Here is a 23566-nt window from a genome sequence, read left to right as displayed (position 1 = left end):
GTGCCGCAGATACCTTTCTTTACAGAGGAACGTAGGCCCACAGAGTTATGTTTTATATTAAGATAATGAAGAGGTATTAATTAACAGATACAATGATGATATACTCGGATGTTCACTGAGCATGTATTTCATTTGTTTGCACCAAAAATGGGAATCTAATCTTGTTAGTTTTATGGTCACGTTTAAAACAGAAAAAGTCAGCAGCAATTTAAGACATAAAAAAATCTCTCCCTTAAATAAACCAAAGTGTTTTTGTTTTCTACACTTACCCGCAGACCAGAGTGTGGGCATGAACCAGATGTCTAATGTGACAGCCATGCACTTTGTACACCCGCCATGCAGCCTTAACCATGTCCCAGTGAGTGCATTGGGCTCATAAATGTTGTCTTTAATTCAATACAAAACACATTGTCTGCGAACATAATCCAGACAGCAATTTTGCACTAATTGGCCTAATTACCACGACGTAATTGGGACCATCAGTTTGGTGATATTCAAAGGTAATTTGGGGAGACAGGGTGGTGTGAGCCGTCGTTCTTTTGTCAGGAAGACGGGATACATTTTGTGACGTTCCCCAGAGAAGGCGAGGGGATGAGGGACTTAACAAGACAATAAAACCAAACAAAGTTATTGTGCAGAAAATATAGCTGCTAAGAAAAATGTTCAACCATTTTATTGATATTTGTAAAATTGAGACTATAGCCAGAGGGATGATACACTGTGATCTGCCTGAAGAGTGGTTGTGTAAATGGTGTGTGTGAATATTGTGCTTCATTTGGTCACAACCAAAAGTAAATCTGCAACAAAATCGTAGTTTTGGGGGCTGTAGTTTCTCGTGGCCGTAGACAAAAATGCAAAAGTAGTTCAATTTTTTTTTTATAACAAAGAACTAATAATTTATTGTAATGCCCCGCTCTATAATAATAGAGAAAAATAGTAAACTAATTCTGTGACTGAATGTTTTCATAAAGCTGTGGTACGGCAGCCTGCAGGGACACTCACACACGCACCCATGACAGGCAAAGAAGGAGAGGTTAGTGGTCAACACTTGCATCACTACCGCCTTAAAGGTAAGGAGTTCTTGAATAGATAAACTCTGTTTCTTCTTTAAAAAAAACAACACCAGCTCGGGCCAAAGGAGAGACTGACAGCACAGAGGCTGAGGCAACCAGCTATGGTGAGAATTTCACAATAACTACTGTTATTGTGCGGTGTCGTCATTGCTAATGGCAACAGTGCTGAACCGCATTGGTTACTTTCAGCCAGAAAGTGGGGATGAAATACCATGATGATGGTCTGCTCTGAGACCGTATTGAATGGTAACGAGTACGACTGATGAGGCTTCTCTTTGGGGGCTTTGATGTTGCGTGTTGCCAAAGCGAGGAGTTTGACTGACAGCCAGTCATCCAATCATGATGATCACATACCGGGGAGCTTTTTGAGTCGTCCAATCATGATTCCCAGTTTGTGCTGCGTACATACTTGATAGTTAGACAGAAACTTGACAACATTGAATTATATCAATTTATATTTAACAACATTCAAACTTATGAACACACGCAAGTCATCTGAGTCATCATGCCTCAAGTCAAATCAATTCTCAAGTCATTAACTTGCAAGTCCAAGTTGAGTCTCAAGTCATTTATTTTTTGTCAAGTCGCAGGTCATCAGAACAGTGACTCGAGTCGACTCAAGTCCAAGTCACCAAGTCTCAAGTCCACATCTCTGAGAAATACTAACGAAGAGAGGTGCACGCTGCAGAGTAAATTATCCGAGGGTCTCACAAAGTGGGAACATGCCCAGTGATCCCACTACAATACAGACCTCTCTGTGTTTTAACGTATATGCTAAGGTTTATATCAGACGCCACGGGGTCGGCCTATGAACGAGCCTGCAAGGCTCATCTCTGCAGAAACCGCGAACAGCTGAGGAAAAGTTTATTTTCTACTATCAGGTTTTACGGTTTGTGTGAGTTTGGTTTCTGTGGTCGGATTAAGTCTCACAGTATTTCATCACTCTGTTGTACGCATTGCATGTCCTCTATTTTTTTGTGAATCCCAAACCTTAAACTTCAAACTACGCCTATGAGTAAAATATTTCCTCAAACTCCATCTTTGCTGTAGCCTTTTAAATTTCTTTCATTCAAAAGTAACTTGTTTTTCTTTTTGCATCTTAGGTGGAAACATTTATTAGAAGAGAAAAGTGTTTTTGTCGTCTCATAGAGGTTCTACGATCAAAACACAAATTGCTGCAATTTAAGACACAAGAACGGGATGAGTTTGTTCACTTTTACATTTTAGGTTATTTTCTTTGCACATAAACTGAAGAAAGGGAGGAGATTAAAAGTAACCTGAGTTTGACTGGAAGGAGAAATTGTGTCTTTAAGGCTTATTTAGATTTTATATGGCGTTATGGACTTTTAGCACCTGCACATAACAAGTCATGAGATTACAGTGTTTTTGTGTAAAAGCAGTTCATCATGGAGGGATGCTGTTGTGTCCTTTCCTTGTCTCGTACCCGCTCAGCGACTCTGCTGTCACACTGACTGTTTGAAGGCTCTGCTCTAACCACAGCACCAGATCCAGTGAGCACCTGATAATAAGCGAGATCCACCTGAGGAAATCTATTCTCATTACTTCATGGCATGGTGGACGTCCCACGTGCATTATTCATGCTCCCTGCAATATCTTATTGACCTCTGTCAAGGACATTTGGACAGGCATTCATCTTGACAAAATTGGCCAATCACAGCCTCCAAATTGGACATATGCAAAATGCAGAGGTGGCGTACAGTGTTGAATAATGTGACTCTCTGCTGTGGAAATGAAATGTATGCGCAGAGAGGCCTAATGATACCTGCCTGACTCCAACTGATAACCTGAACATTGCTTTGACCTTTGACCTCCTCACATTTCGATGCCTGGGTGCAGGCCGTCATTGTTTTCATCTTGTCTGGTAATTTACATAAATCAGCTCTTTTAAAACAAACTCTGTGCTGCCTGTCAGCTATGCCGGGGCGTTCTGCACGAGCAGTCACATGATCACAATGCAGATTATACTTGTATTATATTGGTGCTGTGAAGAATGCTGCTAATGAGCTTGTTGTAATGTTGGTTTTGGTGCAGCTGCAGCTTGTTAACGCTTCCTCTCTGGCTGCTGCTGATGGAGAAGGTGAAGTGTGCACAGCTTGGTGGACGCAGCAGGTTCTGCTTCATGTTGCTCTCAAAGACTACAACTGCAGCTTTTCCTGTGGCTTTTCACTTCCTGGAGATGGAGCAGTGTTTGATGGTGTTCATGGGGATTTCCCACCATGAATGGAGTTTGATTTTAAACACAGAACTGAAGATAATTACACATGAAATAGTTTTATTCACATCATCTGTTGTTAGACTAACATCAGCTTAGTAGAACAACCGCTCTGTGAAAATACCCGATTATCATCTTTACATTATCAGCCTTATTACATCCGTGGTTGTAAGGTTGTGTGTAAACATCCTTAAAGTGCTGATTTAAGGTTAATAATATGTAAAGTCTGATTGAAGGGATTATGATTGTAAGATGCCGCTAAGAGCCTAATTGGACCATGTGGCCAACTGGGACACAAACAAACCCTTCCTCTAGTCCAGATGAGTTTTACATGTTAGAATGGATTCTAATACAAACAGCAAAGTGTGACGTGGCCGTCAGCTGAACATGTTGGAGCCCTGCTTACCCTCTTTGTCTGAACTCCTGCCACCCAACTGAACAGGTATGCAGGTGAAACCACACCCAGGTGCCATAACAGGAGAGCAACATAAACAAATAATAATCAACACATGCATAAGCACATTATGGCTCCTACACTGGTTAAATAACTGGATTGGACATTGTGTTTCCACTTTGCTTTACCAAACAGGTCCAGTGTGAACAGCTGAGCCGACACCGTACGCTGCATGCGTAGGTATACAGGACCGATGTGCAGAGTGCGACGTAGTGCAGAGGGAAAGGGCTGTCTGACGTCAATGTGAAGCTGTGACAAAAACTAAAATACAGCGAACACTAAAACTGACATGTTTGTGTATGTAAGACTCTTAAGTGGCCACTCCTACGTGCACGTGGTACTCCTGACCCCGTCTGCAGCGCTGCTTAGCTTCTGTGTAGGAACTCTGGACGGCTTCTCCTAACAGGGGCCGTGCTGACTGTTTTCTACTGTATGTAGGACATTTACTATTGATAGGTAACTCATCAATCAAATCAAATCAAATTTTATTTGTATAGCAAAATATATATATATATATAGTCAAATCATAACCAAAGTTATCTCGAGACACTTTACAGAAAGAGCAGGTCTAGACCGACTCTTTGTTATGTTATTTAAAGAGAGACCCAACATGAATCACCATGAGTAGCACATCCTTATACAACCCCACTTAAAAAAAACAGAACTATCCCTTTAATGTAAAGTTATAACACCTGTTAAACACTCCACAGTATGGTTTATATATCTGATAAGGCCTTGCCTGCACAGTTAGGTTTTCTTTGCGCTCACTTTTGATCATGCTCGCATCAAAACGCCATTTTTCCCACTCAGCTGAACGGGTGTGTTCGCTTGAGAAGAAGGGAGTCATAGCTAAAACGCTGACCCAGTTGTTATATGGTAATAAAGGCCTTTTACATGAAGGCTACAAAGTTGCCTTGTTGCATTAAAGAGGATTATATAAGGCCTCCTTGTTTCCATCCATACAATCATCACCAGAGCAGACACATGCCATCTTTTCATCATCTTTTCGTGTTTCGATGTTTTTTCAGGAAGCTGGATGTGAATTCCTAGTGTTCATCTCAACTTGACTTGCTGCCATGCTTCGTGTTAGCTTTGTTGCTGTTGTTGAAGAGGCTTATTGCCTTCCATTGTATACTGCCATGTCAATGCAACTGTAATATTTATGTTGCTGAAGATATAACTGAAGCTTGCTGTTGCTGATTAATGTCACTGCTGCCATTATTTGTGGGTATATAATGTAGATGTGTGGACACTTCAGACCGACTCCCTTTCATGTGGACCTTCTGCTGCTGCATGCATCCTTGTTTTAAATTATGCAGTGAGCCTAAAGAGCTATTAAAGCTCTTAAAGATAAATCAAGCAATATGGCCCCAGATATTTCTGGGACATAAACAGATAAAAGCTTTCTTTACGTCCCATGTGGTTTGACTGCTGCTGTTGTTGTCTTTGTTGATTAAGTCGTGTCTTAATTGTGTTCGCAGGCGTCTGGACGGCGTGGTGTTCGAATGCGGCTGTGACATCCGCTGGATCCAGCTGTGGCAGCAGAGAGGAGAGGCGGGCCTCCACACGCAGCAGCTCTACTGCAGGAACGGAGCCTCCAAGATACGACTGCACAACATGTACATCAACAACTGTGGTAAGAGCACAGGAGGAGGAGGAGGTGGAAGAGGGAGCGTGTGATCTGCATTCTAAAAAGGGAAAAGGATGCAGGAGCAGAGGGGAGCGGGAGGGAAGCAAGAGAGCAAAGGAGAAGTTGGAAAGTGGAGGGTGAGAAGAAAAATGGCTGACAGAAGGAGACAGGAAAAGCAGGAGAAGGAAAGGAAGGGTTTAAGGTGAATTAGAGGAAAGAGAAGAGGAGCAGGGAGACAAGTGGAGGCGGGAGGGGAGGAGGTGTGACAGAGTTCAGAGGGTGAATCTGATGTGAGGAGCTGTGTGTTGATTCTGACAGAGGCTGTAGACTCTGCAGTATTATCTCTGGTGGTGACTCATCCCTGTGACATCTAAAGTGTGTGTGTGTGTGTGTGTGTGTGGGTGGATGTGTGTGTGTCTATATGTGGATGCGTAACCCATTTCCTCCTTTGTACTAATTCTGTTACAGTAATGAAAAGTGATTAATTGATTCAGTGTGAAAACGTGTCGACACAGACACTGACAGGTGTGTATTAACAGGAACATTCACTCTGTGTGTACTTGTGTGTGTTTCCAGACTTACCAGAGATCAGTGTGAGCCACAGCAGTGTGTTGGTGATGGAGGGCGACAACGTGACGGTGAGCTGCAACGGATCCGGTTCACCGCTGCCTGAAGTGGACTGGACAGTCAGCGGCCTGCACTCCATCAACACACACCTGGTCAGAAACATGAATGCACGCGCGCACACACACATGCAGCATTGTCATTGGTGTTGTTGCTCTGCATATTACAACACAATGGTTTCACGTTTTTCCCCACAGCATTACTTATCAAGTGGGAACAACTGGGGCAGAAAAAATTAGGCCAGTGTTGAAGTGCCAAAAACTGCAGTTCATCGAGTGGCCACTTGAGGCAGACTCCTAAAGAGAGTCAATCTCCATTAGGCCCCATTTTAAAGTGCCCAACTTTACAGCACAATTAAACATGTTAATAGTACAGTGGGTGAATTTTAGAATAAGTAATCCACTAAAATTATATTAAGGCTTTAAGTTGTGCATAATTAAGGGCTTAGGCGCTTTTAGTGACAAGTGGGAGCTCAGCTAATTTAATCAATGAATCCTGTTTATCCTCTCTCTTCCAAATATGGTCACATCTGGCTGCGAATAGAAAACAAGGTGGCCACGATGCCACGACTTGAGGCTTCTAAACTTTATTCCAGAAACAAATGGATATCACGGAGACTATGTGCACTTACTATATGCAGTCTTTGTTATTTATACAGTCAGTTATTGTGAGCTGATCCTGTGACAATATTGAAGATAATATACACACTTGTAATGAGGCTCCCCCAATCTGCCAATCTGCACACCAGGATCTAACTAATGACATGCACGCACTTTCACACAGTAATGGCTATGGCTTCGGGAGCAATTTGGGGTTTAGTGTCTTCCCCAAGGACTCTTTTGTAGCCAGGGATCGAACCGCCAACCTTGCAATTAGAAGATTATTATAACGCTGCGCCACAGCCACCCAGCTGTCATGAAATACATTTCATTGCTTGTCCAATTTATCCTAGCTAATAGATACACTTCAATTATAAAATTATGTGTGTTTAGACTGTTGTTCCGATAAATTCCCCCATCAATGTCCCAGTCTCTTCACCACATAAACTTATAGTTTTAGGTAATTTAGCAATATCACACTCGAGGTCAGGATGTACAACTTTCAGTACAATGTCACGATCTCGAGTGTGATATTGCTTTTATACAACAGTTATACAAGCAGCAAATCAATAGTAAACAGTAACAATCAACAACAGATTAGTCTTTGCTCCGACTTTAGTTCAACAACTTAACTGAACTGGACTTTTGTTGCCAAGCAACACTCACCTGCACTCTGGGTCTACAGGTTACCACAGATCACCACAGATCAGCTGTTTGTTATCATATACATTTATCTGTTTTAATTTATCATCAACCAGTGAAATAAGAGTCTGCTGTGTGATTCAGAGGTACCAGCTCGATCAATGTAGACATACACGCTCTGCTGTGATGTTAATAAACAGTATTCAGAACACCTGGCTGAGGCGGAGTGATACACAGAGTGAAAAGTCCCAGTGATGGAATGCTTCTTGTCCAATCAGATTACTTGGTCTGAACTAACTGTTGTGTAATGTTTAATTATCCATCATTTAAAACCTTTCTTTCATTTTATTGTTAAGTTTCTTTTAAATAGGTATTTAAGTCTATTAAAAATATAATTGTGATAAATACACCACTAGACTCTAATTGTTCTGATGAATTTGCTAATATCAGATCAAATCATATCCTACTGATTCTATTCTAAGTGTTCATTTACTGGCCTAACGCTAAAATCCAAAGTTTTGAGTGTTTTAGGAGGTGAAAAATCCAGGCTTCTGTTAAAAGGTCAAAAACCAAGTCAAGCTGAACACACTTATTCACAAGAACAGCTAAGGCCTTTAGTAGCTGTCTGATCTGTTTCTGCAGTTTAAGGTGATTGAGATGACTGCTGTTCAAACTGAGCTAGTTTGTGTTAAGACAGAGAAGCCTGGGCTGAACCCACAGTGAGCCGGCTAACCCGCTAATCTTGCTCTCTGAGACATGCCCCGGGGACGTCACAGCAATAACAACAGCAAGACGGGGAGAACAGCAGTTTGTGAAATGACTGTGCGGCTGCATTTGTCATCCGTGTCTTTAATGCTTTCAGTGACTTCACAGATGACAGTTACTTCAGCCTCAGGCTGGATGTTTTAGGGGAGACGGATACTGTAGCTCATCAGGATGAGTAAAGTGTTGGGGAACCTGGCCAAATAAGGACAAGAGGGGAATCATAAGTATTATATTTGTTACCTGAAGGTGAAAAGCTGTGAATCAGTTAGTCCAATTAGTGCCAACATGCGCTAAATCACTGTTTACATTCTTGCTGCAATTCTCGCCCTACAGCCATTTTAGTTAATCAATCTATAATTACATTTATATATTATAAAACCCCAGAAGTATGTAACCAAATACCTCTCTTTTCTCTCTTTTCCTGCAGTCTAATGTATACTGGCCGAACATCCACTCCATCAACCTGACTCTGTTCAACATCAGCCGAGATGACAACAACTTCCAGCTCACTTGCATCGCAGAGAACGTGGTGGGGATGACCAACTCCTCCATCCAGCTCAACGTGCAATGTGAGTTGGATTATTAAATCTTTATGAACTCTGTTCACGCTCTGCAGACAGGTGAAGGCTGTTTGTTAGCCTGTAGTTAACAGTAACCGCTCACATCTCACGCTCACACTGCAGGCTCTCCTCGTGGATTACCTGCCTCTGCCTTGTGCACCTTGGGGCTAAATTTGCATAGTAATTAGCAAACATTATTCCTTTAAATCAGAGTTCATATTAATGCTGTTCATGAGTTATGTGAAGTAAACTATGTTGACATACAATATTTCCCCATTCTGTCCGACTTACTTAATTAATCTCCTTATGTTCAGGCTTTTTTTTTAATTAATAGTGTCAAGGTCAACTGTGGGACATTTGGGATAAATGACTTTAATTTAAAATAAAATGTAAAGCTGCCCGTGGTGTGAACTGAGCGTAGAATAAAATCACGAGGACAACAATGGCAAAGGAAAAAAAATAATAACGTGTGACACTGTGAAAGTAGACAGGCTTTTTATAACTAAGTGATAGCTTGGGTTAATAAGGAACATGTCACACCAGCCCCTGTTTGACTGATGCTTTCAGTTTTACTTAATAACTAAACTAAATGTCTTGGATTTTGACATAGTAAATAATTAGTAGGCTACAGTCATTATATCTGATTTTTTTGTAAGTATTTGAATTAAACATACTTGTGCCCTAATGATAAAGATTAGTGCTCAGTGAAGAAACCCCTCACCTTGTTCCCTTATCCCAATACTTATAATTAACCTAACCGATTACCATGGCCAACTTCAACAGACCCAGGCTCCGTTCAAGCAAGCTGTAGGTACTGACAACGCTGATACTACATACCCTACCACACAGCTACTGTAGTTTGTAGAGAGAGGTGTGTTAGAAGGTGCACTGTCTGGGGCTAGCACTCAGCCCCGCCGGGTTAGGCTGTACGTAAAAATGACAGTGACATTGTTACTTCATTAACTTTTATACAGTTCCATTTAGAGCCAAGTTTCAGCGTACAGCTAAAGGAAATGTCTGCCTTCTTATGATGACAATAACAGCTAAGCTAGCCTCTCTGTAAAGCTTTACATATATACATCAGTGCTTTGAGCTAAATGCTAACTTCAGGATGCTAACATGCTCACAGGGACAATGCTTATGGTATTGTCAAGTAATGGCAATATCTACCGTATCGCATTTCACGCTAAAGGATGCTAATCAGCACTAACTAGCATATCATTAGCACAACTAAAAGTGTAACTAAATTAGCGGAAGCATCACAACTGTAGCTTACAAAAGCAAAGTATTAAAAGTATAAATGATTACAATTTGAGGGGAACATTAATATCTGTGCCACATTTCAAAGCAAACCATCCAATAGTTGTTTACAAGAGATTTTACCAAATGCTTAAGAGGCACCATCATGGTGGTGCTCGAGGAAGAGTGAGACATATCAGTCTGGATCAAAGTGATGTTTCCTCCAGTAGAGCCATGACACATGCGTAACTATGCAGTGTGTCATATTGTACTTTCAAGATAAAATGCAGGGTCAGTAAAGGTTAGCTTAGCGTTAAGTGTGGCATTAACAGTCTCAGTTAACCATTTAATAACAGAAATATTATCAACTCATCTGTCGTATTTGCTCTCTACATGAATACCCTGAATAACATGATCTGTTTTTGAAGACACAAGTCACTGAACACTGTTGACATTGTGATAGGTGGCAATGAATTGTTGTTGCCCACTGTTCAGCTAGTGGTTATCCACATTAGAAGCTATCAGCTCATCTGGAGACCACCACAGTTTGGTCAAGTCTGTCATAGTTTGCTACAGGCTGGTGAGATTTATAATCCAGGATACCAGGAGACAGAACAATTTGAAACTCTTGGTATTAGCTCACAGTGACAAAGTGACATTTGTTCATTTGACAGCTTCATTGTGAGGCTTCTGTCAGTCAGTTATTTGTGAGGCATACATCAATGTCTCACAGCTACAGTTACTATTTAGTCAGACGCAAGCTGGTGCAGATAGTCAGGGAGTGCTGACTGTGAATATGACTGACCATAGTGAAGAGTAAACACCAGCCACAGGTAATAATGTTTGAAAAGCTAGCTCTCCATAATTTAGATTCCTGAAGCCATTACTTGTATTAGCAAATACATCTGCATGGACGGTAATGCTGCTCTGATTGTCTTTTTATCAGCATAATGAGGAAACGTCTAGATTGAATGCATCAGTGCACGTTTTCTCTACACTATGTAACTCCTACAGGGACAACAAGGGGTGTGTTGACTTCTTCAATATTCAGTCATAGCCATCACATTTCAGACTCTATCTGACTCTACCATAAAGCTACCTTATCACTGTCTCCTCACAGCTAGAAGGTTGCTGGTTAGTATCCCAGTTCAGATGTAGTGGGCCTTTCTGTGTGTGTTTGCATGTTCTCCCCGTGCATGCGTGGGTTTCCTCCGGCTTCCTCCCACAGTCCAAAGACACGCTCGTTAGGTTCATTGGTGACTCTTATCACACCACAATAGGTGTGATTGTGAGATGAAAGGTTGTCTGTCTCTATGTGTCAGCTCTGTGATTGACTGGCGATCAGTTCAGGACTCCAGGGTGTGCCCTGCCTCTCGCCCAATAACAGCTGGGACAGGTTCCAGCCCCCCTGCGAAACCTGAACATGATAAGGTGTATAGATAATGGTTGCATGGAAGAGATCAGATAATATAAACTGTATGATCCTGCACTGGTAGAAGTTCACTTGCTACAGCAACTCAAGAGTAGGAGCAGAGGAGACAGCAGCAACAATAACAGAAATAATACTGATAATAACAATAGGTTTATTAACTATGGACACCGCCCCCATGTACAGATAGAATGTTAGTTTGAAGAAAAATGGACATAATAGCACAGCAGACTTTATTGTAATACACACATGGTGTGAAGCATTTTGACATGACTAAAATAAAAGGTTGCAGAGTGGAATAGTGCAATATTAAAGACCAGCTCAAGTCATGTTTTAAGACATAGAAAATGCTCTGTCTGATATAAAAAATTGTGTCCGATATGTTTTTCTGCAACATATGTTTAATTACCTTTTAAAAATCCTCTCAAGGCATCTCCTCCTTCTCCCTCATTAAAAATTTCTGAATCTACATAGTCCCTGTCTGCTCTGTACTACGTTTCTCCTTTCGTAAAATTACAGCCGAAAACAAAACACATCTCTGCCGTCGTTTAGTGGCAACTTGTGAAAACATAGCTAGCTTAAAATATAGTAATTAGTAGTGGTGACAGTTACAGCTGGCTTGCGCATCGCTGTAGTGGTTGCCATAGGTTACACATAATGATATGCATAGCGTCACCCCGTCCATTAACGGGATTGGCTCCTTAGGTTTGTGACGTCTCAAATCTGAAAACGTGTTGTTCAGCCTGTCCTTGTTACACTGCAGTTTAAAAGCAGACAGGCCCAGCCAGGGAGATGACTGCTGATGTTGTCCCTGATATGTCTTGTAGCACATGAACAACGCCACATGGAGATGTTTACAAGGTTAAACACTTGATTTTCACTGGAGGCAGGCTTTAAAAAGTTGAACAGAAAAATAGCACTATGAAAATAATATCACAGTTAGGCTGCAGATTTGCAGCTGTTTTAATACACTGTGTTTAATCACCTTATGTTATCTTAAACAAGGTTTTGCATAAGATCTGGTTTATGACGTGAGTCGGGTACAGATCTGGTTATTTGGAGATACTTCAGTGATTTATTTTGACGTGTAAGTTTAGAAAAAAAGTGCTTTATTTAGTGTGTAGCCTGTACAGTGCACATGCTTGGAGCCAGGAACAGCCTGTGGTTTTCTTCTGCATGTTCTCATGTCAGCTTTGATGGACTCATGTTGGGGGCTGAAATATATCTTGCATTAATGACAGTGACAGTCTAAGAGAATAATTTACAACAGGAAAAAAATCTCCTTTATCAAGCCGAACAGGCAAATTATGCAGGTACATTTAGAATGCAATGAGGTGTTGCAGAGTCACAAACCAAGTGAAATTGATGTAGCCAATTAGCAAGAATAAACCCTGCAGCCCGCGTGAAAGCTCAGCCTTGATCTGAGCGGAAAGAGACAAGGAAAAAAAACATAACCCTCAGCAATGATAAAGCAATGATTTGGTAACCGTCAGAATGTGCCTCTATTATTCCGTCTGTGAATTACAGCATATATGTCAGCTCTTACGTAAGTTCACCCTGTGGAGCGGCCCTGGGAAGATTTGGGACAGACTGTATTCTCAGCCAATATTTATCAAAGGTGCCTGACATTTTTCTCTTTGTACCGCGCACGCTGTTGTAGAGCACAATCTATTGTGGCTGTTTGCAATGCATCACGCTGCAGGACAGGGGGAGATTTGTCACCAATTCAAGCACTCCTACCGGAGCAGAGCTGCTAAGGACTATGCAGGAATGACAGATTGACTTTGCAACATCTTGTCTTCGGGGCTTCCTCCATACGGACACTAAGGATGTACATCTCCAGGCATTTTCTCTCTGTTGACACTCTCTGCTGGTGCTGCAAATTAACTTATTAATTTTTCACCACATGCTCTGATGGTAATTACATTTCCTCCCCTGTGCAGCCTATTGTCTCTGGAAATGTCATAAAATAGCTCAAACTGCTCCTCTGATTAGAGAGTAATCTGATTGACAGGGAAATTACCAGCCGTCAAGTAACATTCTCTGCATTCAAAGATGAGTTTCCCATTTTAGAGGAACTGTAATTAACCACAATGCAAAATTCTGCAGAGGCTTTGTCCTGCTGCTGTCGCCAACAATAGCAGCTCTACAGCACGGTGGACTCACATAACTTAACATGTGTTTTTCCGTTAGTCCTTCCCTCAGCTGTTCTGCAGGTACATCAATGCATTGAAGGGGGAGTTTGGATTTTTTGAAGTGGGGCTGTATGAGGTTCTCACCCATAGTCAGTGTAGTTCCTGCAGTAGTAAGCGGTCATCGTTGCCCCTGTTTGGAGAAGCCAATTGGAGTACCGACAGAGATGCTAAGCTATGTACCGCTGTGGACAGGGCCCACTCAAACGGGTCCAATTTAAATTCTCTTTTTTATATTTTCATCCCTTGCCTTCGGTACTTTTTTTCACTTTACAGCATCTGTATTCCTCCCTATTATCTGTATCCATCCATTATCTATACCGCTTATCCTGTTCAGGGTTGCAGGGGTGCTGGAGCCTATCCAAGCTGTCATTAGACGAGAGGCGGGGTACACGCTGGACTGGTCGTGAGTCAATCACAGGGCTGACACACAGAGACAGACAACCTTTAACGCTCACATTCACACCTACGGGGTATTTTAGTGAGTCACCATTGAACCTAACGAACATGTTTTTGGACTGCGGGAGGAAGCCGGAGTACCAGCAGGGAACCCATGCAATGCACGGGGAGAACATGCGAATTCCACTTCATCTGAACCAGGACTCGAACCAGGAACCTTCTAGCTATGATAACCACTGCACTGCCGTGCCACCCAGGTCAGGAGCAATACATTGCTTAGCTTCTGCTGACTGCCATCTACTGCAGATAATACACTGACTATTGATAAGTATCTCTTCCAACCCCACTGCAAGAGTTCAAACTATCCTTTAACTTTAATCATGAGTAGCAAATCAGGATGTAAGATGACTGACTCTATCTGGAGATATCTCTGTGCTGCTTCTAACAGGTTCAAATCTTCATCACAGTGTAGTTAAACCCTGAGGGACTGTGTGGCTGTATCTGTCCCGTGTTGCCTCTCCTGTCACCGGCAGCCATGATGTCCTATCTGCAGTCTGGCTGAAACATGGCATTTGAATTATGCCACCAGTGTTAGCACTAGATAACGTAGACACAACTAGCCTTGTATTGTCACTGATCAAAGCCATGTAGTTATCAAAGCCTGTCATCTGTATGAGCTCCACGAGGACGCCGTGTTGTTACAGGCCAGTAAGGAGCGCTGTGCTGATTTGTATTGTATTGACTGAGACTGGGCTGACAGCCACGCTGAGGGGAAAATGGATCGGCCCCTAACTGTCCGTCAACCGGAGAATTTTGTTTCTTCCTCTCTTTTTCTCTCCCTCTGTCCTCGGGCTGCTCTACACCGCCTTCACTTCATGCCCATCTTCCTCCCTCCTCTGTCTTTCTTTTCTCTCATCTTTATCTTTTCTCTTTCTTCCTGCACTCAAAATCACAGCTCCGAACACGCCCCCGCACCGACACGTTCACACACACACATGCCTTAGCCTTTAGTTCAAATGAATGACTTTATTGTCACTATTGTCTAGCAGGAACAATGTCACCAAGGCACTTCATGAAATGACAGCTTTCAAACACTAATAAATACTTTTTTCGTCTCTTTCCTGGAGGATTATTTGGTTTAGAGACATAAGCTTTCCACTGGCACACCATTAATGCCAGTTATAACAACCAGAGCAGGTACTGACAGACACTTTTATTATCAACTTTTCTGACAATCATTAATTGATGAATACATCGCAGTCTGTCACTGCCTATTAATGATAACACACAATTTACAGTAAAAGTGGGGTTTGGATGGTTGAGAATAGGGATGGTATTGATGAGGATTTCTCAATTCCATTCGATTGGGTATCGATTTTTCTTTAGGGGAATTTCAGTTACAGTGCACCTCTAACCTGGTTTACAATAAAAACGTTAACCAAAGTTACATCATGTACTTTTAATTTAACATGACAAACACACAGCAGTCAACACAATATTAACAATGTAATAAATCAGATAGCTTCTGAACTTTTTTCCATGAGCCAGATTTTCAGTCTGAACATCTGGCTCATGTTTTTGATTAAACAAACTGGGCTTCAACTTGCGCGAGATTTGGCCACGAGATCTCATACCATGAAGAACAAAACCACACAACACTAAGAGTTTTAGGGGAAAGGCGTACTGTACAACAACCTGCCAAAATAACACTTGCGGCCAAAGCTGACACTAACAGAGCGTAACATAAACATCAGTGCAAAACTAACTTACATAATCATGGACGCACACACGATAAAAAAGAGTCCGTCGGGGATCACTGATGTCTCCGTAGAAGGTGCAGTAAACAAGTCTGGGCATGTGTCCCTCACTGCCGTGTTTCGGGGGGATGTGCTGAGTTGTGCTGCGTTCAGGAGCCACATTTCTACACATAATTTTGAAATCGATCTCAGGATTTATTCATAGATATTGGGTCATTCAAATGAGAATTGATTCGAATCATAGAAATTTACTTTTTAAACCCAGCCCTAGTTAAGAACTAGTTTGTATGACACGTGTCCAACTCAAAGTCTATATGTAGCTGTTTTAGCTACACTGTAAGGCATTAAAAGGGCCGTTTCTCCTGCAAGACATTCAAAGTGTTGCAAGAACAGTTGTGTCAAGAGCGAAAAAAATTACAAGCTTCTTTCTGAACTATGTGCGGCTGGCCGATCGCTGCATGAAGTGAGTTACAGTTCTGAAGTCCAGTGTTTCGTAGATTAAGCTATTTCTCCCATCCTACAAGTACGCTTTGTTTGATCAGTGGTAAAGTAGTAGAGCTACTAGTACACTATGAAGGCAAATGCCCTGCTCTTCAAAATTCCCAGGATCTCCAAAAGATTCATGTTCAAAGTGTGTGGTAAATTGTATGCAGTTTAATTAATTTCAATTTCAATAACTCATCACAGCAAAAGTCCAGTATGAGCTAAGACTGCATCACAACCATAATAGAAAGCTTTTAACCCATTCCAGCGCCATGAAAATATTGGTTACCACTTTGACCCAGCCCGAAATATCTCTGTGACTATTTCCACTCTGTGTTTTAACCCCATCTTGGCAGTGTGTTTTAGAAAACCTTTTATCCATGCTAGCGATCCAGTGGAATGCCATTAAACGGAAGAAACACTCAGAAGAACTTCTCTCCAGGTCTTCCTCAGCTGTACTCCTAGTCCTAGCTATGCCTTTAATCTAACCATGCAATCCCATATTTGAAACCTAAGTATTTTGTATTTTTATTTAATAAATGACAGTGCTGTTCATGAATAATATTTCTTGTTTAATTCACTATTAAGCAGCAAAACGCATGAAGCTGGTGCAACTGCAGGGCTTAAACACACATGCAACCAGCATCTAGCTACATTAGTAGGATTACTCACACACGCATATAGGAACTGTGTTCATTGAGGCACAGGAACAGTGAAATCATCGGTGCATTCTGAGTGTGTGAGTGTGAGCGGTGGAGGTGGGCGAGTAGGTTTGTTGGGGGGGGCGGCTGGTATGTAGAACAGACACACGGAGAGACACTGCCAGGTATTACTGTCTGCCAAATATTTCCTTTTGATGATGTAGCTGCAGAGTGACTCATTGCAAAGACAAATCAGTGGATGAATTGTTTATGAAATGTATCTGATGGTATTAAAGTGATAAATTGCCTCTCAGCTTGGCGGCGTTGTGGATTCAGAGGTGTGTTTCTGTATGTCAGGAAAGAGGCTGTGAGCCTGTTTATGCAGAGGAGATTTCTCTGTCTATTTCAAGCAGGAGGAATCCCTCCATTTATTCCCATTCCTCACCACAACATTTTCTGCTGCAGTATGTAACGCACAGTAAAAAGCTTATTGTCACTCGCAGGCAACAAACCTGCCTCCCAAATGTCACGTTTCCCCGAACAAATCTAACCAGCTGTGGTCTTTGTAATACGTATGTTTAAACACAAAGTAAGGCTAATGTCTCCTCATGCTGTGGTTTAAGTGTCGGTATGCCTGAATTTAATCTGTCAAGAAGACCCTGGGTCGACCTGCGTTGTATCTGTTGAATCTCAACCGCAACATTGTACACAGAGCAATGCTGGGGCAACAGCCTGGCCCGCTTTGAACACGCTCACGGTAACAGTTCAGAGATCTTGAGCTAAAGTGTTTCCCCTTTCACTTTCAAAACCCACTCTCTGCAGTGCTCTTTGGCAGGAGGTCAGGAGGGGCTGTGAGCCGAGCTGCCAGCCTGTTTTAGGTTAGGATACAGGCAGTGTTACAGGGAGGCAAATTATCCTCAGAAGTCTCGTCCACTTCAGAACAATGAACACGTTAACTGAATCAGTTAAAAAAAACATAATAAAGAAGATTAATGTTGACGGAGCAACTCTAGCTCAGCTTGTTTCATTGTTTCCAGATGCCAGATGACTACGTATAGTTAAAAACAATGGTGACATAAAACGTTTAAAAGGTTGTTGGAAATTTTTTAATGTTTAGCTTACAGCCGGTGCTTATGAAAGGCAGATAAAACATGTGACTCATGTAGGTTTACAGGGGAGTTACGGGGGTAAGGTGCTAAACTGAAGAAAGAGGACCGGACAATTCGACTTGCAAAATTCTCAATTGGGTTAAACCCATCCTAAAATACAAATGGTCTTTCATGTAAGTGACATTAACTCTTTCCTTCTTCACTGCAGTTCCTCCCATCATCCTGAGACTGGCTGAGCCCGAGCAGCGCCACGACACCTGCATTGAGTTCACGGTTCGCGGCTACCCCCACCCTAAGCTGCGCTGGTTCCACAAGCACAAGGAGATCCTCCAGAACGAGTACATCCGCACCGAGATGGACTTCTACCAGGACTATCTGGAGGGCTGTTTGACCTTCCAGAACCCAACGCACATCAACAACGGAAACTACACCCTGGAGGCCAGCAACCCTCTGGGCACGGTCACCAAGACGGTGTATGGTCACTTCCTCGTGGATCCAGAAATCGATGACAAGGGTGAGTGGGTGATGTGTGCTGGGTTCTGCTCGTGGTTGATGTGTGATGCAGTGTTGGCAGCTGGCAGCACTTTTGTCCCTATCATCACAGTTGAGAGTATACTCATGGGTAAAATGGCATTTATACAAGGGTTATTACCACATTTTACTGCCTGAACATCCCTTTCACTCCTCTGGATTTAGATTAGAATAAAAGCACAGGAGAAAGAAGAAATCCTGCCAAGTAACTCCCTGATTCCCAAAAGAGCGATATGGCCCACTTCTTGGATGAGCATTACGACTGGAACAAGTCTTTGACTAGTTGAATTTCTCGTTTAAACTACCTGTTGGGAGAATTACAGGTTCTGTTCCAGGTGGGGGAATAAAAGCAATTGGGAGCTTTTAGTTTTTATTAAAATCTCCCTTCACAGGGTGCAGGTTGTGGAGCTGATCCCTGCTGGCTGGATCACAGCCAGGGTTCAACCACAGTTCAGTCAGGTAGACTGTTCTCTTGCAGTTCATACTGAGTTCACAGTGAGGGGGAATAAACCCACAAAGACCGGCAAATTTCTCCCCATGGTCAATATTCCAAGGTTAATACCTCGTGTCAGTTATTGACATAGCGTGACTCTCTCTGTCTTCTCTTTTGCAGATATAATGGAAATAGGTGAGTGAAGTTCAAATCCAACCCTGCTGTTCTTCCTCCTTTACGTTTTTTTGTCTTCTACTATTTGTTTGTTTGGCGTCATTATGCACACACACACACACACACACACACACACACAGATGTATTGGTGAAATATCGCTCTTCTGATGGTAACCATGGAGAAATTTGTTTGCTTTGTGTTGTTGTTCATAGCGAGCTCGAAGCATTGCTGCTTAATTTTCTGGACCCTGATGGTAATATTAATCCAGGAAGGCTTTGGGAAACAGAATACACACCAGATGCTGCGTTCATGCCATGTGCTTTGCTAAAGGGCATCACAAGATGTCTGCAAAGACCGGGCAGAGGTACTCATTCTGTTGCGCTGCTCGGATCCTCGCAGCCAGTCAAGAGACTTGAACTGGAAAAGTAAAAAACCTGCTTCTTTTAGGTTGTTGTGGTCAATGCTGGGTACATCATGTTAATGCCCGTGCTTGTCTAAGGTCTCTAGAGCACAGGAGCAGCCTCTAGTTTGCTCATGTTTGACCAATTTCACTAGAATTTAGGGGGATTTGATGCCTCAAAACATCCTACAGCGTTGCCTTGCTGGTTTCCTTTCCAACCAGAGTTTGCTTCAGCTGGTTAGTAAGCAGTTCTCCTCGAGCAGCTGGGATTTGATGCCTCTGTAAACTATTCGCTAAGACCTAAAGTTAGTGTTGCTACATCTGTTAATAACAGTGGTAGATTTACCAATTCAGTTGTTTTGGAAGCAAAGTAAACAAATGTAAAAGTGTCTTTAATAGAGCCTGACTGATATTGGATTCTTGAGAGAGGTAATATTGATTAAGGAGGGGAAATTCACAGGATACCAATATGTCAGGTGATGTGGTGGATTATAGAGCTGGAATGAAACAGACTTTTTCAATATTACTCTGCCAAGGTCCTCAGAAGGCTGCTTTCTTAAACAAATAACTATCAAAGAATAGTCATACATTATTATCAACCACAATAAAGTGGGGTCCATCGTCTGCTCAGGTGTGATGCTCTGCTACATGTGCTGCAGACAGTACTGTGAACAATGGAGTGGAAGTGTGCTCTTCGATGAGAACATTACCAAATCCATCAAAGCACTGTGTTCTGTGTAGAGAGTATCCATATATCTGTCCCTTATCGGCTGGTCAGGCTCTGGTCTCTATGCTCCTGATGGTTACAGTACATGATATGGTGCTTTAGTGCAACTATGTCCTGATATTATGATGGTAGGCAAAATGTGACATCCAACTGTTGTCTCATTCTGACATAACCCTGTTTTGTCTGTTGAGGTTAAATACTTAAATAAGAAAGACAGACTTTAGGAGACTGACCAACCTTTTCTAGGGGTATTATGCTCATTTCAAGCTTCATCTTTCACTCTGTGATACCTGTGGAGTAGCTTAGCATAATTTACAGTTAAAAAAACTCATCATGTTTCTCACACTGGTGCTCTGTGCAGGCCCTGATACAGCATCTGCCTGAAATGACTCAGTCAGCCCTGTCCCTTTAAGAAAACCCGCCCCTAAAAGCCAGCTTGCTTCTGATTGGCCAACTCTCTGAAGCCTGCTGAGGGGCAGAACTACCCTACTACAGAGATCTCGGCAAAGAGGAAACTTCACATTTTCAATTTGAAATGAATGTCTGGAGTTCTCGTCCTTTGGGAAAGTAAACACTGATGTCTTTCCGTCACGGCCAGAGAAACACTTTCCCCAAGACATTCTTAACCAGCTGGACAAGCAGAGCCGTTGAGCAGAGTTGTGAAGGGAAAAACATTTCTGAGCCGGACTGAGCTGCTGGGTGGGCATGTCCTTGGACTGTGCCAGGGGCAGGAAGTTCTGCTGTGTCTTGGGCAGATGCCCAAATATAGAGTTCCTCCACTTTGTGACATCACAGAGTGTAGCGTCTGTCTGAAAGCGAGCGTTCACAGCAGCAGAGACTTTTTTAGCAGGGGATCACTGCAACATAATATTACCTACAGATTTGAAACTTCACCCACGTTTAACATATATGTAACATATATGTCCGAAAATGTGAAACAGCATCATACCCCCTCTTTAAAAAAAAGACATACTGCTAACGTTAGCCTGAACTCTGTGATAGTGGCATTCTGGAGTAGGTCCCACGCTGTGCATAAATTCTACACAATGGATGTGCTGGACATGAATGGGACATTAATGTAACCTTTGACCCCACAAATTACTGTAGTAAGAATAAATCTTGGAATTTATACCAGGTTACAACTTTAGGTAATGAAATGCTAACATTTTGAGCAGGCAAACACACATTCCTTACACTTAAGCTCTCCTTCTGTTTTGCTTTTTTAAAGGTAAAAAAAAAAATCAAGCTCCAAACATTGCTCTCACTACAGTCAGAATGGACAGAGCTTTGTGCCCATGTCTTGAGATCTGAAGTCAGACTGCCATACAAAGCTACAGTAGCTACAGTATGCTATTAGACAACCAAGCTAATGGCCACTTGTTCATCAGTAAACGTTGTGTTTTAGTTATTCTTTTTAATGAGAATGATCTGAAATTCGGCGTGCATAATACTTATTCTTATCTAACCCTTTACTAATCAGCCACAGTGTAAACAGACAAGTTTCCCACCCCGTTAGCTGGTGATGTGTGAGTGTGTGTGAAGCGGTGAGTGCAGTCATATTGCTGGAACGATGCTTTGGCTGGCGCTCACTCTGCTGCGTAAATCTCCGGTGTATGATGTGTGGTTTGGCCTCAGGCTGTTGTGGCAGCCTCGCAGCTGACGGCTTAAACAAAGTAGGCTGGTCTGATCTCTGACCTTCATCAGAGTCTTCTTCCATCTCCATATTAGGCCATTCTTTTTAATCAGCCATGGATTATAAAGCTGCAGCGCGGCCAGGGACGGAGATGGATGGAGGCGGACTGTGTGGCGAGCTGCATTAGGCAGGCAGCGACACACATGCACACACAGCTGCTGGGAGCGAGGCAGGTGAGGTGAGGTGTTTAGGTGATGGGAGTGTGAAACATTATAGCCGCGGTGTGTGAGGGAGTTCAGGCGTGGAAGGGAGAGTGACAGGCTGACTGATACTAATGCTGCTGAGGAGAGAGGAGGGCCGAGGGAGGAGAGGAGAGAGGGATGACGGAGGGAGAGATGGTAGTTAAAGGGCACACACACTCACACACAGAGCGATGCACTGCAGTGTACTGTGTGTGTCTGAGCCACTGGCAGCCAGTCTACCATGTGGCCATTAATTTGCCCACAATTACTCTCTGATGTCCTGGCTGGAGGCCTCACACTGGAGTTTCCCTGACACCAGCTCATTTCATTTCAAGACTCTGTCTCTGTCGGTTTCTCCTCACATCCTCAGACCGCTGCGGTTTGACGAAACTGTTCTCGAGGCGTGGCGTGTTGATATCAAGGCGTGGATTTCAGGATCATTTTGAGACATTAAGGGCCTGTGTCCACATGGCAGCATGTTTTTGAGAGCTCTCAGAACCTTACAAAAAGGTGCTGGAGTCATCTTATCGTATTGAGCAGGTCACGGGAAGCTTGTTCTGGCCGTGTCAGTCGATAGATACAGACATAGATAATAGAAATCATCATAAAAGATACACAAAGAAGGGGGACCCAGGTTTGACTCCCATCCTCAGCCCCTTGCCGCGTGTCCTTGCCCCTCTCTCGCCCTGTTTCCGTCACTATCCACTGTCCTCTCTCTAAGCATTAAAAGGGCAAAAAAAACAGAGACACATTTGTAGAAGAAGAATGGCCAAAAACAGCTCCGTCTAACAGCTTTGTGATCAGGCGATCACGGTTTTGTTGTCTTCAATCATTCGTTTCTCACACACTTAGCTCTACAGCTGTCAGATTAAGCACACACAACAGGGTCATCATTAAACTCCATCCATACAAAGTGCGAGGTGCAGCGTCCTGCAGTTAAAATAACAGATAGGCTGGAAATTACTATTTGATCATACAAAGGCTGTGGTCAAGATCAGAGCAATCGCGGGGGGGGTGTGAGGCCCTTTTTACGTAATGTGTCGCGCTCACGTGCGGCCGACATTTCCACTTCTCCTTCGTCCTCGCAGTGAGCAGCGAGGTGGAGCACGCACTACGTAACGAAGCAATATGGAAAATGAAAAAAACAGAATTATTTGTTAGGTTAGATTTTTGAGAATCGACAGTCTTGAAAATATTTTATAGTAAAAAAATAAATAAAAATGCAGGATGTGAAGCATGGGTTTCCAGGTCTGCAGTTTTCCCACGGAATTGGGCTTTTCATCAAGAAGGAAAACAGTGGAACAGAAGCCCTAATATGACTGTTGTAGATTGTAGAGTGTTGCTGCCAAACCTCAGTCCACAATGGGTCTTATATGTCGGATACAGATGTTAAGTTTGAGTTGATTGGGTGCATTTAATTTAATTTAACCTAATGTATCTCTTGGTGCTTTCTGAGCTTCTTTTCAGCACTCCTGCTCCTGTATGTGTTTGATTTAAAACAGCTTGTTTCAGTCTGTGTCTCTCTATATATGTAAAAGCTTGAGCATGCATCTGTGTAATTATAATCATGTATTTTCTGAACCTTTCATCTTTGGC

General features: G+C 42.5%; 1 protein-coding gene across 1 annotated transcript in view; it reads left to right on the top strand.

Annotated features, from left to right (window-relative positions):
- Positions 1–23566, top strand: part of ntrk3b (neurotrophic tyrosine kinase, receptor, type 3b) — a 229834-nt gene that overhangs the window by 112106 nt on the left and 94162 nt on the right. Inside the window, exons 5-8 of the mRNA XM_069657671.1 lie at positions 5242–5396; positions 5967–6109; positions 8448–8589; positions 18038–18343. Coding sequence (XP_069513772.1) covers positions 5242–5396; positions 5967–6109; positions 8448–8589; positions 18038–18343 — 746 coding nt within the window. The remainder of the gene's footprint in view (positions 1–5241; positions 5397–5966; positions 6110–8447; positions 8590–18037; positions 18344–23566) is intronic.

This window comes from Semicossyphus pulcher, unplaced genomic scaffold (genome assembly GCF_022749685.1).
Source record: "Semicossyphus pulcher isolate SPU_LCO1_2020_fin unplaced genomic scaffold, fSemPul1.0.p SCAF_1, whole genome shotgun sequence".
NCBI lineage: Eukaryota > Metazoa > Chordata > Actinopteri > Labriformes > Labridae > Semicossyphus > Semicossyphus pulcher.
The sequence above is the reverse complement of the archived record's forward strand: the minus strand, read 5'-3'. Positions and strand labels throughout refer to the sequence as shown.